Source organism: Heliangelus exortis, chromosome 15 (genome assembly GCF_036169615.1).
Source record: "Heliangelus exortis chromosome 15, bHelExo1.hap1, whole genome shotgun sequence".
NCBI classification, from domain to species: domain Eukaryota; kingdom Metazoa; phylum Chordata; class Aves; order Apodiformes; family Trochilidae; genus Heliangelus; species Heliangelus exortis.
The window spans coordinates 16,650,056-16,664,370 of record NC_092436.1 but is presented as its reverse complement, the minus strand read 5'-3'; the positions used below and the strand labels follow the sequence as shown (position 1 = coordinate 16,664,370).

General features: G+C 64.1%; 3 protein-coding genes across 3 annotated transcripts; all 3 read right to left on the bottom strand.

The window, feature by feature from the left end:
- Nucleotides 1-730: 730 nt before the first annotated feature.
- SLC23A1 (solute carrier family 23 member 1) lies at nt 731-5,150 on the bottom strand. Its single transcript, XM_071759102.1, is given in 16 exon segments — nt 731-1,443; nt 1,569-1,664; nt 1,797-1,940; nt 2,074-2,203; nt 2,280-2,385; nt 2,482-2,629; nt 2,797-2,953; nt 3,051-3,171; nt 3,272-3,453; nt 3,533-3,600; nt 3,680-3,768; nt 3,851-4,008; nt 4,112-4,213; nt 4,404-4,475; nt 4,966-5,039; nt 5,042-5,150. Coding segments are annotated over 16 exon segments (2,004 nt in total). The 3' UTR covers nt 731-1,195.
- MZB1 (marginal zone B and B1 cell specific protein) lies at nt 5,145-6,497 on the bottom strand. The gene is given in 5 exon segments (XM_071759104.1): nt 5,145-5,636; nt 5,739-5,843; nt 5,913-6,019; nt 6,302-6,421; nt 6,423-6,497. Coding segments are annotated over 5 exon segments (585 nt in total). The 3' UTR covers nt 5,145-5,458.
- Nucleotides 6,498-7,018: 521 nt separating this feature from the next.
- Nucleotides 7,019-13,444, bottom strand: PROB1 (proline rich basic protein 1). The gene has a single exon (XM_071759101.1). It carries the CDS (start codon nt 12,271-12,273, stop codon nt 7,429-7,431), a length of 4,845 nt encoding a protein of 1,614 aa, XP_071615202.1. The 5' UTR covers nt 12,274-13,444; the 3' UTR covers nt 7,019-7,428.
- Between the last annotated feature and the right edge of the window lie 871 nt (nt 13,445-14,315).

The following is a 14,315-nucleotide window of genomic DNA, read 5'->3' as shown; positions in this document are numbered from 1 at the left end:
ACCTTGGAGTGAAACAGGGAGCCTCACCACACTTTAGCACTTTGGGGTTTTTTCCCCTGCTGTATCTGCAGCTTAGGGAGGTTTATGGAAGAGCTGAACTTCCTTGTGGGCTGGAAAAGAAAGTTTTTTGTTTTGCCTTCCCTTCAGGAGGGAGGTTTCTCCTGCTCCAGGCCCAGCTGGAGGTGAGTGAGAACCTGGGGGGGACTCGGCTGAGCAAAGGGTGTAACTGAGAGTGTAACTGCTCAGTGACAGCTGGGACAAGAGGAGAGGAGACTCTTGGCTGCTCAGAGCCATTGCTGTGCTTGCAGAAGGTGGTGAGGGGTCGCATTTGCATCACTGGGGGTTTTGGTGTTTTTTTTTTTCCTTTCACTCGTCTCAAGCTTTGGGTTTTCACTTCTGAGCTCCTGCTCCAGCCAGGGAGCGAGTGCGGGGCCACGCCAGCACAGACAGACTGACAGAGACCTGCAGTGCTGCCTTCAACTTTGGATTTTGGTGCTAAACCTAAGCCCAGAAATGGGTTTGACTGTCACTGTTGTGATGAGGGCTTGTGCTGAGCCACCTCCTGCTTCCCCCACGTTGAGGCAGAGCCCACTGAGCACTCAGGAGCTGGACAACACCAAGATGTCCTCGTGTGAGGCAGCCCAGGAGGGAGCACAGACATGCTGGAGACTGAGATGCAGAAGGGCCAAGGGAGCAGTGCAGAATGCAGAAAAGACACCGGTAGGGCCAGTGAGCTTAAATTTTTAATTACTTTTTTTAATGTATGATCTTAAAGTCGGCATCCTGACGTTGGGCTGGGTGCTGTACCCTGCCCAGAGCCTGCTTCAGCTGCCAGGCATCCCTGCTGGAGCTGAGGGCACAGTGAGGGAACTCCTGGCCCCGGGTGGGAGCTGGTGGCTCTGGGGACTCTGGCTGGCTCCCCTGGTGGCTGAGGAGCCTTCAGCAAGTGTCAAGTGAGTCTTGACCAGCTGCTGCTTGAGGTGGAGCAGTGACACAGGGGAGTGGTGGTCCCCAGGCCAGTACCCCAGGAGCTGGGGATGTCCCCAAAAGGCGCCGTTGAGTTTCCCTATCCCCGTGTTTGGGACGAGCACCAGAGGCTTTGCCTTTGGGCTTGGTGGGTGCTGACAAGCACTGACAGCACCCGTGGGAGCTCGGCTTGGCTGATCCAGCACTGGGGCCTGAGCCCTCCCCTGGCTCAGACCTTGGTGCAGACAGAGAGCCCGTCTGCACTATCTGGCAGGTCTGCGGCCGCCGCCTCGCTGCCCTTCTCCCGGGCCGTGAACCCGGTGAACAGGGGGCAGATGGGCACGTGCTGCAGCCACCGGCTCCTCCTCACCGCGCTCATCCCGAAGGGGAAGTCGTAGCTCCTCAGGCTGGCACTGGACCTGCTGTCCGAGTGGGCTCCTGCCTTCCACTGCACCAGCCCACGCTCCTCCTGCGTCCCTGCGGCAGCCGGCACCGTGTCGGCCCAGACCCCGGTCCCTGCCTGCCCGGTCTCAGCCCCCCCTTACCCTGCTCTCCCCTCAAAACCGCCCTGCTTCCTCCCCAGCTCCCTGTGCTGGAATTACCCGGGATGGTGTTGTCCAGGATGAAGGCGATGGTGCCCCCGACGAACATCTCCGTGGTCAGCAGCACCGTCAGGATCTGGTCCAGCTCGGGGACACCTGCGAGAGCGCGGGGACTGAGCCGGGGCACTGCGGTAAGCCGGATTTACCTAATTAATCAGTGCTACCCCCTCTGCCTTCCTCTTTCCCTAAACATCCACAGTCAGGGCTTTTGGTGGTGGACACGGGTACCTGTGTTAATGGCCTTGGGGTGGGAATCCAGGTAGCTGGGCAGCGTCAGCCCGAAAAACATGGCGAAACCCAGCACAAAGAGGTTGCGGGAGGAGTTCATGTCGACAAACTGCAGGTTGGAGAGGCCGACGGCCGTGATCATGCCTGCCAGCAGAGATGGGGGCTGCAGGCCAGCAGAGGTGCCCTCCCTGCACTCCCAGCCCCCAGGTTCCCCCCTCAAATCCCCGCAGCAAACAGCCCAGGGCTGACGGTAACGGGTTGGAGGTGCTGAGGTTACCAAATAAGGTGCAGAACATTCCGCCGAGGATGGGGTCAGGCAGGGAGGCAAACAGTGCCGTGAACTTCCCGATGGTTCCCAACACCAGCATGATGCCAGCCCCGTACTGGATCACCCTCCTGCTCCCCACCTGCACGGAGAGACTGGCAGCGGGTGATGGCACCCACCCCCCTGACCCAATCAGGAAAACTCCCCGGCCCAGGTACCTTGGTGATGCCCAGGACACCGATGTTTGGGCTGGAGGAGGTTGAGCCGTTGCCGGTCCCCAGCAGCCCCGCGATGATGCAGGAGATGCCCTCAGTGAAAATGCCCCTGGAGAACACCACAAACGAGCTGGTCCTTGCCACCACTCTCCTGCAGTGCCCAGGGGTGCTGAGGCACAGGCAGGGTTCTGGCAGCTTGCTGTACCTGTTAATGGCGTGCACAGGGGGCGGGGGGGCTCCTGCCAGCCGGGCACAGGAGTAGTAGTCCCCAATGGACTCGATGATGCCCGCCAGCGTGGCACTGAACATGCCCAGCACTGCTGCAGAGGTCACCGTGGGCAGACCCCACTGGCCTGCCGTGGGGACAGAGCAGCGTGTCAGGGTGGGGAGCACCCAGGTCTCCAGCCCCCCAGCCACTTTTTGCCCCTGGGTGCTCCCCAGCCCCAGTGATGCTGTGCCTGGTTCCTTCACCCCAAGGTGTCAGGGTGTCCCAGATGGCACAGGGGTGGCTGGCACTCACAGGGGTAGGGGACCCGAAACCAGGGTGCCACGGACAGGATCTCCCCCCGGGCGTCCGTCCTGGCCTTGTAGCCGTAGGCCTCGGGCTCGCTGGGGAAGACAGCGGCGCGTGTCAGCAGGTAGCAGAGCAGCCACACCACCATGATGGCCATGATGATCTGTGGGGACAGAGGCCGGGGATGCAGCCCCACGTCGCTTGCAGACACATGCATAGAAAGAAGGGGGGATTTTTGGGACCCCTTGGCCCATCCCTACCGGGAACAACTTGAAGATGTGGATGTGGAGCAGGACGAAGCCGCGGCCCCGCCGGTAGCCGGGCAGGCAGATGGGGATGTGCCGCAGGTACTGGGCAAACAGGATGATCAGGAAGATGGTCCTGGATGTGGGGGAAGAAAAAGACAAGGTCTCTCGTGCCCCCCACGTGCTGCTGGCTCCGTGGGGGACTCCTCTCCCCCCTCACTCCCCCTGGGCCATACAGTGCAGCGATGCCCCAGTGGGAGCCGGCCCGCTCGCCGGCCGCCTGGAAGACGGAGAGGCCGATGAGGGAGACGGTGGGGGTGACGGTCAGGGGCCCGATGTAGCTGAGCAGCGCCCCGGGGAGCCCCAGCAGCCCGATGACCACCTCCACCAGGCTGGACACCACGATGGCCCCCTGGATCTGCAGGGCACAGAGAAAGAGGGACATCAGCACCCCCCCGGGGACTCTGGGGGTCTCCGGGGCTGGCGGCGGGGCCTACCTCCCGCATGCGGGGCTGCCAGACGTGGGAGGTGTCGAGAGGCAGCGTCCAGTTGCCGTAGATCTGCTCTGGGGATGGAGGGGAGGGAGATGGATCCCTGAGGGGATCAGGACAAACCCCCCCTCCTCATATTCCCTCTGCCCTCACCTTCGGGCGGGCATCGCCACTTCTCCAGGGCCAGGATGGACTTGGCAGGGACGAGGAAGGCCAGGGCGCTCGCCTGGAAGAGGGGCAGCCTGGGGGGACATGAGAGGGACGCCTGCACCCAGGGCCTGGGGACGGGCAGAGCAGGGGTCCCCACCGGGGCCGTGGCTCTACCTGATGCCCACGGTGGTCTGGATGAGGGTGGTGATGCCGACGCAGGTGAAGATGGTGCCGATGAGGTAGCTGACAGTGAGCTGGTCCTTGCCCACACACAGACTCTCGGCCAGCAGGAAGGGGACAGCGATGGTGCCGCTGAAGCAGGTCAGGTAGTGCTGGGGGGCAAGGGGGGACTCAGCTGTGACATGGGGTGCCCCACACTGCAGGGAATGGGGACTTGGGCCCTGCTGGGGTGGGTACCCCCCTTCCAGGCCGTACCTGGAAGCCAAGCAGGATGCAGAGGTACCAGGGGGGCACGTCCTCGATCCTGTAGAGCATGTCCACCTCTGGCCGGGGAGACCCAGAGCCCAACCTGGGGTCCTGGTGTGCAGGGGGCACAGCTGATCCCCGGCTCATCCCAGGGGGCTGGCAACACGTTGTGTGTGGGGGGGACACCCTACACTGTCCTCACCCTTAGGGGTGGGGAGGGGTCCCAGCGGGCTGGTCTCCATCCCATTGTGTGTTACTGAAGGATTTGGGGTGCGCAGGGTGGGGGTGCCCCGGTACTCACCCTACCCACTGCGGGCTGCTCCTTCCCAGGGAGGTGCTGGGGGTTGGCAGGGGCCAGGGTGGAGTTCCCATTCTGGCAGTGAGGGTGAGGTGGGAGCTGGGTCAGTGTTGTCCCAGGTATCCCATGGGGACGGGGATGGGCTATGCCCATAGCTCGGCACGCATGGCCGGTCAGCCCCACCCAGCACCAGCTCTGCCTGCCGAGAGTCTGGGCTCTGAAACCCCCTGTCCCTGTGTGACAGTTTGTCCCCAGGGCAGGGTGGAAGGGAACCCCACAGGCCCTGGGGTGCCCAGAACACCCCGCAGGTGCCAGGCAGGATGACACAGCCAGTCCCAGACACAGCATCCCAACATATCCCAAACCAGACCAAGGTCCTGGGCTTCCCCGCAGCCCTCTCTCTCATCCCAGCCTTTGCCAGCCCTGGCTGGACATCGTGTCCCCAAGCTGGCCATCATTTTGGGGTCGGTACCCTCAGCCACCCGCTTCCCTCCCCACTGCACCGGGGTGTGGATGAGGAGGGGACGGGGAGGGGGAGAGGGATGGGGACAGGGTCTGTGTTCACCTGGGGCTGAGCCAGGTCTCCCGAGCGGGTCCCCATCCTGCAGCGATCTGTCCCTGGCGGCGATGTCACCGCGCGGGGGGTTTTATGGCTGTGGGAAGGACTTTAGTCACCACCTGGGCTGGGAGGTGGCCATTGGCTGGGGGTTGTGAAACTGGGGAGCGCTGCCTTGGGGACAGATCAGCCATTAACTCCTTTAATTAGGGCTGGCACCGCTGGCGAGGCTGGGACGCTCCCGCCGGGAGCACCACGTTGGTAAAACATTAGAGCCGGTGGGTTACAGAGTAATTCCTGGGTTATGGGGAGGGGGGTCTGGCCGTGTGGGGCTCCAGTTGCCACCACCATCATCCCTGGCATGGCCGGGCTGGGTGTCAAGTGTGACACTGGTGATGGGTGACACCAGGAAGGCGCCCACCTCCCCGCACGTGTTGGCTCCCGCTGGGGACGAAGTCGGCTCCGAAGGTCGTTGGGGCATTAAGCATTAACTGTGCCAGGGCTACAGCTCGTTCTGCGTGGCCTTGGGGGGGGGTGGCCCCCCAGCCTTCCCGCTGGCACAGGGCCCCTTCTCCCCGTGGCAGAGCAGCTCCCGCAGGGCAGCCGGGCCCCGCCGGTGTGCCCCGTAGATCTGTGCCTCTCCCTGCTCCCCCACGTAGCTGTGGCACATCTTGGACAGTCTGTGAGGAGGAGGAGAGGATGACGCCGTGTCCCTCTGCCATGGTGGCAAGGGGATGGCACCCAGACGCCCCCCTCCCTCATCACCAACCCCTCGGACTTACCTGCCCGGCCACGGTCCCCCTGTCACCATCACGGTCACAGTCTCTTGTCTCAGCAGCCCCGGCCCCGTCAGCCGCTTCTCCCCATCCAGCTCCTGCAGCCCGTAGCTATGGGGAGAGGCAGGGGTTGGGGACATCCCTGGGGACACCTCCTGTCCCTGGGAACACCCCACTCACCTCTCCCAGCCCTGTGAGCAGCTCCTCTCCAGCACCTCCATGTAGTCAGACTCGCTCAGCACCCTCCTGCCCACTTTCCCCTCCGCCCTGCGCAGTTGCTCCTCAATCTGGGGTAAAAAAGGGCAGAAACCGTCCACTGAAGGTTAGCAGCCCCTCGGGACCCTGCTCCCAAGAAGGAACGGGGTCTGCACCCCTTTACTTGCAGCCCTGGCAGCCGAAGCACTTTTGCAGGGGATGGTGGGTCCACGCGTGGCTGCAAGGGGCTCGCTGGCCCCAAAGGGCTTTTCTGGGGTGTCGCGGGGGAGGGAGGGGGCAGCATCTCCCCACGCCAGAGCACCCCCACGCAGTCTCCCCATCCCAGTTCTGGGTTCTGTCCCCCCTCTCCCCACCTGGAAGGCGATGGCGTGGCAGGCGTCACAGCGCAGGCCCGCGGGGATGTGGGGTGAGAGCCACTCCTCAGGGCTGAGCTGGGGAGCGGGGATGGAGCGGGAGGAGGCGGCGGGGGGGGGGGTCCCCACACATCTCCTCAGCCCCCGTCCCTGCCAGCAGGCTGAGGGACAGCCACACCGCCAGCACCCCCTGCATCCTGACACGATGCCCAGAGTGCCGGGGTGGCAACTGGGGTGGCTGTAAACCCCCCCGGGGTGGCAAGCAGGCAGTGATGCGTGGCAGAGGCACCTGCATCCGGCTGGGGCGGCCCCGTCCATCCCCAGGGAGGTGGGGGTGGGGGGTGAGGGGGGTGGCTCCCAGTGACTGTCCCCTGGCCAGGAGGTTTTTGGTGTAGTTCAGTGCTGAACCCTCCAAATCCTCCCTGGGATGCCATAGACCCTCGTGGGCTGGGGCTTGGGGTTCAGGATGATGGATTTTAGGTACAGGGTTGGATTTTTGGGTTCAGGGCTGGATTTCTTTGGCTCAGGGCTGGAATTTAGGCATCTGCTATTTAGGGATCTCTGGTATTGACTGTGCAGAGTCCTCTCCAGCCCCTGGGGACCAGGTATTCATCCTGTGGGTGCTCCAGGACAGACAGACAGACTGCAGGGTCCTTGAGGGTGCTGCAGGAGCCCCTCACACCCTCCTTCACAGACTACACGACCATGGGATGAATATGCAGGATTTGATGCTGTCTCAGCACTTTTATTACTATTTTAGGGAGTCTGTGGTGGCTGTAGGGGCACAGGCAGTGGCCGTGCCATTGTCCCCTTGTGCCCACCAGCTCGGGGCAGGGCCAGCAGTACAGGGGAAAGCAGGGGCTGTGCATCTGGTCCCTTTTCCAGCCAGGGCCCACGACTTCAAACCCCCCAGGGGGCTGCCAGGTGCTGACATTGGAAAATACCCTTTTTCTCCCTGTTCCCATGAGGAGCTGGTGAGGTCCAGCTGGTGCCCATCACCCCTGGGTGTTTTGCCAGCTCGGCCACAGGCAGGGGGTCCCTCTGGGCCAGGGGTGATGCTGCTTTTGGGGTTAAAGCCGCCTGGGAGGAGACGTGCCATGCCATCTGTCTGTCCCCTTCCAGGACTGTCACATCGGGAGCTGAGGTCCCTTCTCGGGCCCCTGGGCAGGGGGCTGGCCGGGGCTGGGGCCGGGGCTGGCCTGCATCCCTGTGGGGATGTAGTACAAGCCCTCCAGGTACCCACAGTCAGGACCCCCGGCAGCAGGTGGTCCCTCACCCGTGGTTGCAGGGCTGAAGGTCCTGGAGAAGCCGGGGTTTTCAGGAGCTGGCAGGTCAGGGTGCACTGGGGAGGGGTCAGCAGGTGGTGGTGGGGCTGGGAGCCCTGGGAAGCCACTGTAGGGCACGTAGGGTGGAGTGTAGGCCCCTGGGGCCATGACCAGAGGGTTGAAAGGAGCTTGGTAGAGCCCAGTGTGTGATGCTGCGGGTGGGATGAGCACCTCCAGGTACTGCCCCGTCTCGGGGTCATAGAGGGTCTTCAGCTGGGGCTGCCGGGGAGGCTCCATGTAGTAGCATTTCCCACTGTCGGGATCCACCAGCATCCTCCGGGGGGTGGGCGGGTGGGAGGCAAAGGGCTTGGTGGGGCTCAGTGTGCTCTTGCTGCCTGGTGAGGCACCATCAGTCCTCCTTAGGAAATGGGGAGCGTCCTCCAGGCGAGGCTGGGGCTGGGCTGGGGGCAGCGGAACCAGACCCTCAGCAGGCCGGGACAGGGGGGAGTCAGGGCTGGGTTTGCTCCAGGGTGGTTCCCTGCTGGCTGGGGGACACACTCCGGTCCCCAGTGGAGGACTGGCCAGGTTGGGGGCCAAAGGGGATCCAAAGGATGAGCTGGCCACGTTGGAGGCTGATGGGTGCCCCAGGGAAGCAGGGACTGGGTTGGTGACCAGGGGGGTCCCAAAGGATGTGATGGTTGGGTTGGGGGGCATGGGGATCCCAAGTGATGAGCTGGATGGATAAGGGACTAAGGGGGTCCCAAAGGAGGTGCTGGATAGATTTGGGGCCAAGGGGGTCCCAAAGGATGCACTGGCTGGGTAGGGGATTGAGGGGGTCCCAAAGGATACACTAGGTTGATTAGGGGCCAGAGGGGTTCCAAAGGATGCACTGACTGGGTGGGGGATGAAGGGGGTTTCAAAGGATGCACTGGATGCAATAGGGACCAAGGGAGTCCCAAAGGATGCACTGGATGGATATGGGGCCAAGGGGCTCCCAAAGGATGCACTGGATGGATTTGGAGCCAAGGGGTTCCCAAAGGATGCACTGGATGGATTTGGAGCCAAGGGGTTCCCAAAGGATGCACTGGATGGATTTGGGGCCAAGGGGTTCCCAAAGGATGCACTGGATGGATTTGGGGCCAAGAGGGTCCCAAAGGATGCACTGGATGGATTTGGGGCCAAGGGGCTTCCAAAGGATGTGCTGGATGGATTTGGGGCCAAGGGGGTCCCAAAGGATGCACTGGATGGATTTGGGGCCAAGGGGCTTCCAAAGGATGCACTGGATGGATTTGGGGCCAAGGGGTTCCCAAAGGATGCACTGGATGGATTTGGAGCCAAGGGGTTCCCAAAGGATGCACTGGATGGATTTGGGGCCAAGGGGCTTCCAAAGGATGTGCTGGATGGATTTGGGGCCAAGGGGGTCCCAAAGGATGCACTGGATGGATTTGGGACCAAGGTGCTCCCAAAGGATGTGCTGTATGGACTGGGGACCAAGGTGGTTCCAAAGGATGTGCTGGAAGGGTAGGGGATCAAGGGAGCCCCAAAAGACTTGTTGTTGGTGTTAGAGACCAAGGGAGCCCCAAATGATGTGTTGGTCAGGCTGGGTGCTAATGAGTAGCCAAAAGATGAGTTGGTCATGTTGGGGACTGTGGGGATCCCAAAGGATGTGCTGGCTGGAGTGGAGACCAAAGGGGTGGCAAAGGATGTGCTGGCTGGGTTGGGGACTGAGGGGGTCCCGAAGGATGTGCTGGCTGGGTTGGGGACCATAGGGGTCCCAAAAGATGTACTGACCATGTTGGGAACCATGGGGGTCCCCAAGGATGTGCTGGCCAGGTTGGGGATCGAGGGGGTCCCCAAGGATGCACTGGATGGGTTGGGGACCAAGGGCAGCTTTGGCATTGGAGAAGTTTTGGGGGTTTTCACAGGGATTGCCAAATAGTTGGAGTTGTCTGCCGGGGCAGCAGGAAGGCAGGGCTCGGTGGCTGCCGGCCACGTTGGCAAATGCTCCCAGGCCTCCCTGTGCCCGGCGGGGCCTTCGGCCGCCTCCCCGGCTCCAAACGGGGCGGTGGGGCCGGTGCTGCTCCCCGCCGGCACCTGCTCGCTCCTGGGTGGCTCTGGTGCTCTTCTCCCCGCGGGTTTCCCAGGCTGTGGGTGCACGTTGCTGTCAGCCGCGGTTCTGTCCTGGGGGTCTCTGCTGTCAGTGCCGCCGTGCCGCTGCCCCGCTGCCTCCTGCCCCCCAGCAGCGCGGAGCCCTCCGGGGCCACCGCGGTCACCTCCGTCCTTCCCCTCCGTGGGACTCGGTGCTGGCGGGAGGAGAACGGTCTTCTCCGTCCGGAGCGTGGCCCTGCTTGGAGCCGGGGAGCCCTCCTCAGCCGCCGCCGGGGACCTCCGTCCCACCAGGACGTGGAGATGTGTCTCCATGTGCGGCACCCCCTCGGCCCTGGCCACCCGCGCCGGCACCCGGAGCTCGCTCCGCTCCTGGCGGGGGGGCGATGCCGCCGGTCCCTCCGTGGCAACCGCTGCCCTCTGCGTGGCCTGGACCCTGGTGATGTGGATGGGGTAGCGGGGAGGGGGCGATGGCCGGCTGCCAGGGAGCTTTGCCGGGTCCTCGGTTTGTGCCGGGGCTGCCTCCGGGCCGGCAGCTGCCGGAGCGTCCCGGTTCCCTGTGTCTGTCCCCGTGTCCCGTCGGCAGACCGAGGTGCAGTGGATGACCAGGGGGGTGGCTGGTGGACGGTCCCCGCCGCTCGCCGGTGCCGCGGTGCCCTGGGACGCGGCGGCGGTCCCGAAGCTGAGGCTGTAGCTGCTCTTGAGCAGCTTGCGCACGTCCCGGGGCTGGGGGATGCGCCCCTTCCCCTTATCATCCGTCTCGGGGGGGGAGGCCGGCAGGGACCCCCGGGTGGGGGTGCCGGGGCTGGGTGGCCGGTGGGGCACCGCCGGTGGCTTCTCCTCCCGCTGGCTCTGCGGAACCAGCTTCGCCTCCTGGGCCCGGGAGGCGAGGAGGGGTCGGGGTGGCACGGCGGGGGCGGACTTGAAGGGGAGGGTTTGGGGGCGGCTGGGGCGGATGGCTCGCTGCTTCAAGCTGGGCCACGGCCTCGGCCCTCTCTGGAATTTGGGGGCAACGTCCAGCGCCTTCCCCACCTGGGGGTGGGCTTCAAACAAGGCGCGTGCTTGCTGGTAGCAGATCCTCTCGGACGCCGGGTCCTCGGTGGCACTGGGGAGCCGGTGACCCTCCAGCACCTCCTGGTACTTCATCCTCTGGTTGAGTTCGTTGAAGGTTTTCTTCAGCTTGCAGACGTTCTCCCTTGTCGACTCGCTCAGCACCACCCCCTTGGCAGGATGGGTGCTGGTGGTGGTGGCATCCCCCACGGCCCCTGCAGCCGCTGCCATCCCACTGCCCCGCAGGTCCTCGGCTGAGAAGCTGCAGTCTGAGCGGGACAGCGAGCTGGATTTGCCCTCCAGGCCATCCCCAGGCAGGTCGGTGCCAGCAGAGGATGGTCCAGAAGAGGTTGAGCTGCCCTGCAGCCCCTTCTGCTCCATCTTGATCCTCTGCTCGTACTGCATTTTCTTGGCGAGGACATTTTTTACCAGGGAAGAAGCCGCCCTGGTCTTGTCGATGGTGTCCAGGGAGGCCACCTTCATGAACTGCTTGTAGTTGAACCTGAAGTCCTCTCCGATGGCCCTGCCCTTGCTGGGGGGCTCTTTCCTGGCAGGGGGCAAGGGCTGGGGGGCCGGGCCATCACCCCAGGGTCCGAATCCTGTCTCTTTCCTCTCCTTCCTCTTCAGCAGGATCTGGCGCTTCGGGACGGTCCTTTTCTTGCTGTGGCCTTTCCTGGCCTCCCCGCTCTCCAGCTCCACATCCACGCACTCGAACTGCTCCTTCCCCAGCAAGCCCAGCAGCTCCCCATCCACGCTGGTGGGGAAGGGCCAGCCCACCCTGCCGTGGAGGGTTGCCACTGTGCCCCGGGACTCGCCGCTGGCTGCCGACCACTGCCGCGGCCGCCCACCGTCCTCTGACAGCGAGTTGGAGAGGCTGGAGGAGGTCTGTGAGCTGCACATGTCGAGGTGGGCACCGGGGAGACCCGAGAGGCTGCGGAAAGCCCTGGCTGTCAGTGCCCGCACCTCGCCGTCCGCCTCGTCCGAATCGCTGGGCAACCCGCCGAGCATCCCCCCAGGCTGCCGGGGCAGAGCCGGCTCCCCGCTGGCGGTGGTGGCAGCGGTGGCAGGCTGACAGTCCCCACCGAGGGGACCCATCCTGCCCCCCTGCCCCGGCCCCGGGCTATTCTTAGCTGCGAGGGACAGCTGAGCCTGCCGCGGGCGGGCGAGGGGGCCGGGCGGCGGGGGGACACCGGGGGCCCCCACCGCAGCCCAGCGCCCCGGGGCAGCCCCTTCGGCACGGCCGCCCCGCTGCCTCACGTCCTGGGGGGCTGTCCCCTCCTCGTCCAGAAACTCCAGGCAGTCCTTGAAGGTCTCCGTCTCCTCCGAGCACAGGGCGGAGTGGTAGGAGGAGGCGGAGGAGCCCGACATGCTCTTGGCGAGGTCATCGCGAGGGAGGCCGGAGAGGTGGCCCTCCTCCTCCTCCTCCTCCTCTTCCTCCTCCTCCGGCGTGGACCGCTGTCCCTCGCCACCGCTGCGGGGACCCTCACCATCGGTACCGGAGAGCTCGGGGTGGGACAGCAGGACGGGGCCCCTCTTCCCACGGGGCATCATGGCAGGGATGACCCCGGGGGGTGCCAGCCGGTGCTCAGGGACCCTCCTCGGTGCCGGGGACGCTCTGCTGGGGACGCTGTCTCGACCTTCTGTCTGCCGGTGGCTGGCCCGGGCGGGACGGAGGGGCGATCACATGGACACCAGCGAGCGCCAGCCCGGGGGAGGCGACGCCGGGCGCATTGCAGGGATGCCACCACCAACCCCCTGAGGGGGATGCCGGGGGGCTGCCAGAACCATCCCCTGGCCCTGCACCGCTGCTCCCCACCCCTGCAGCCCAGGGGCCAGGGCATCCCTGCACCCCATGGGGTACCGGGGCTGGGCTCCCCAGGGGCTGGGGGACACGCAGATGCCTCTGGGGATGTCCCATCCTCGGCACTGAGGGCATGTCTGGGCCCCAGTCTGGCCATGGCTCCTTTCCTGGCTTCTTTCCTGGCTCCTCTGCCCACCTCACCGTGGGGATGGTCTGTCCCAAATCTGGGGACTTGCCTAAAAGCCACCCTGCCCCCCACAGCAGCCCCAGCAACAGGAACTGCAAGGAGCTGGGAGCAAACTCAGGGCTTGAAATCAAACTGGGCACTGAGCACCTCTGGGACTCACAGGAGCCCAGTGATGGATGGCAACCATCTGCCTTTTCTGGGGGGGGACCCAAAGCAAGCAGCATGGCAGGAGGGTCTCTGCAGCCTGCCAGCCCTGACCTGTGCTGCCTTATGGGGGGATTTTTGCAGTGCAGCAGCAGTAGCAGGTGCTCCCCAGTGCTGCCAGCCCTGGAGCAACCCGATGCCCAAGTCCTCTGGGTTCATGCAGGGACTAAATTTAAACCTTGGCAAGGAAGAGGAGAGGAAAGCGTCCCTGATAGCTGGCCTGGCCCTTAACCCTTTGCTGCTGAGTGGGGCAGTGCTTGCAGGTGGCATTTGTGGCCACGAGGAGTGGGGAAGATTTGAGGAGATCAGCCATGGGCAGCACTTGCTGGCATGGTGGCCCTGTGCAACAGTGTGTACATAGGGCTTAAAATTCCTGCAGGATTCGCAGGGAGCCAGTGGGATGTGGCTGCCAATGGAGGAGCTCCCTGTGCTGCCTGGATGACATGGTACATCCCAAAACCTTGAGCTGCTGCTTGGATGCTGCAGCCACCCTACAGTCCCCGTGGTGAGGAGATCTGTCTGGAAATGTCCCCAGGCCTGGTGGCACAGCAGCCTGGCCGGTGCCTGCTGAGTCACTCTGGCCCCAGCACGATGCAGCCGGGAGCAGTGTGGGGACATGGGGCTTGGGATGGGGGACATAAACACATCCCCAGCCTGCAGCCTGATTTGCAGTGCTGGGGGGATGGACAGACCCACAGTAGGGAGGGGGGTGCAGCCCCTGAGCTGGCTCCCCAGCCAGTCCAGATCCCGAGAAGATGCTGTTCTGTTCCCACCAGGCATACTGGTGGTTGTTGGGAAGGGGATGCGGGTCCATCCCAGGGTCCTGGTGTCCTGCTGAACCTCCTGAGCTGCCTTGCTGATGCCTTCATGCATCCAGGGCACCATTATTGAGGGCAAGGAGGAAGGGCAGAGAGGGTACAAGGGGCACCATGGGCTGTGGGAGCTGCTGAAGGTCTGGGAAAGAGAAAATAATCAACCTCGTGGGAGGATCACTGCAGCTCTCAGGGAAAGCTTCCTGTCTGCTGCCTGCAGTGCTGCTGTCCTGGCAGAGAGTGTGAGAGGGATTTAGGGCAATGACTTGGGTAACCACTTTAAACCCTTGCCCTGCCTCTTTCCCAGCACAGTTCTTTCATTCTGACACCCAGGTCCTGCCAGAACTGCAGCAGTCCGAATGTCGACAGCTGTGGCCAGGGGTATGGGGGCTGTAAAGCACCATCCCCTCCCAGCCATCCATCCGCTTCCCAACACCCGCTCCGGTGCTGCGGGAGATGGGACAGCCCGCAACACCCCCTGCTCCACGGCCCCGAGGTACGGCACAGCGGGGCCGGGCTTGTTGGGAGAGCTCCTGCCAGCACCTCCTAGGCTGCCATGATCAACCTGCCCGGGTGTGCTGCTGGAGCA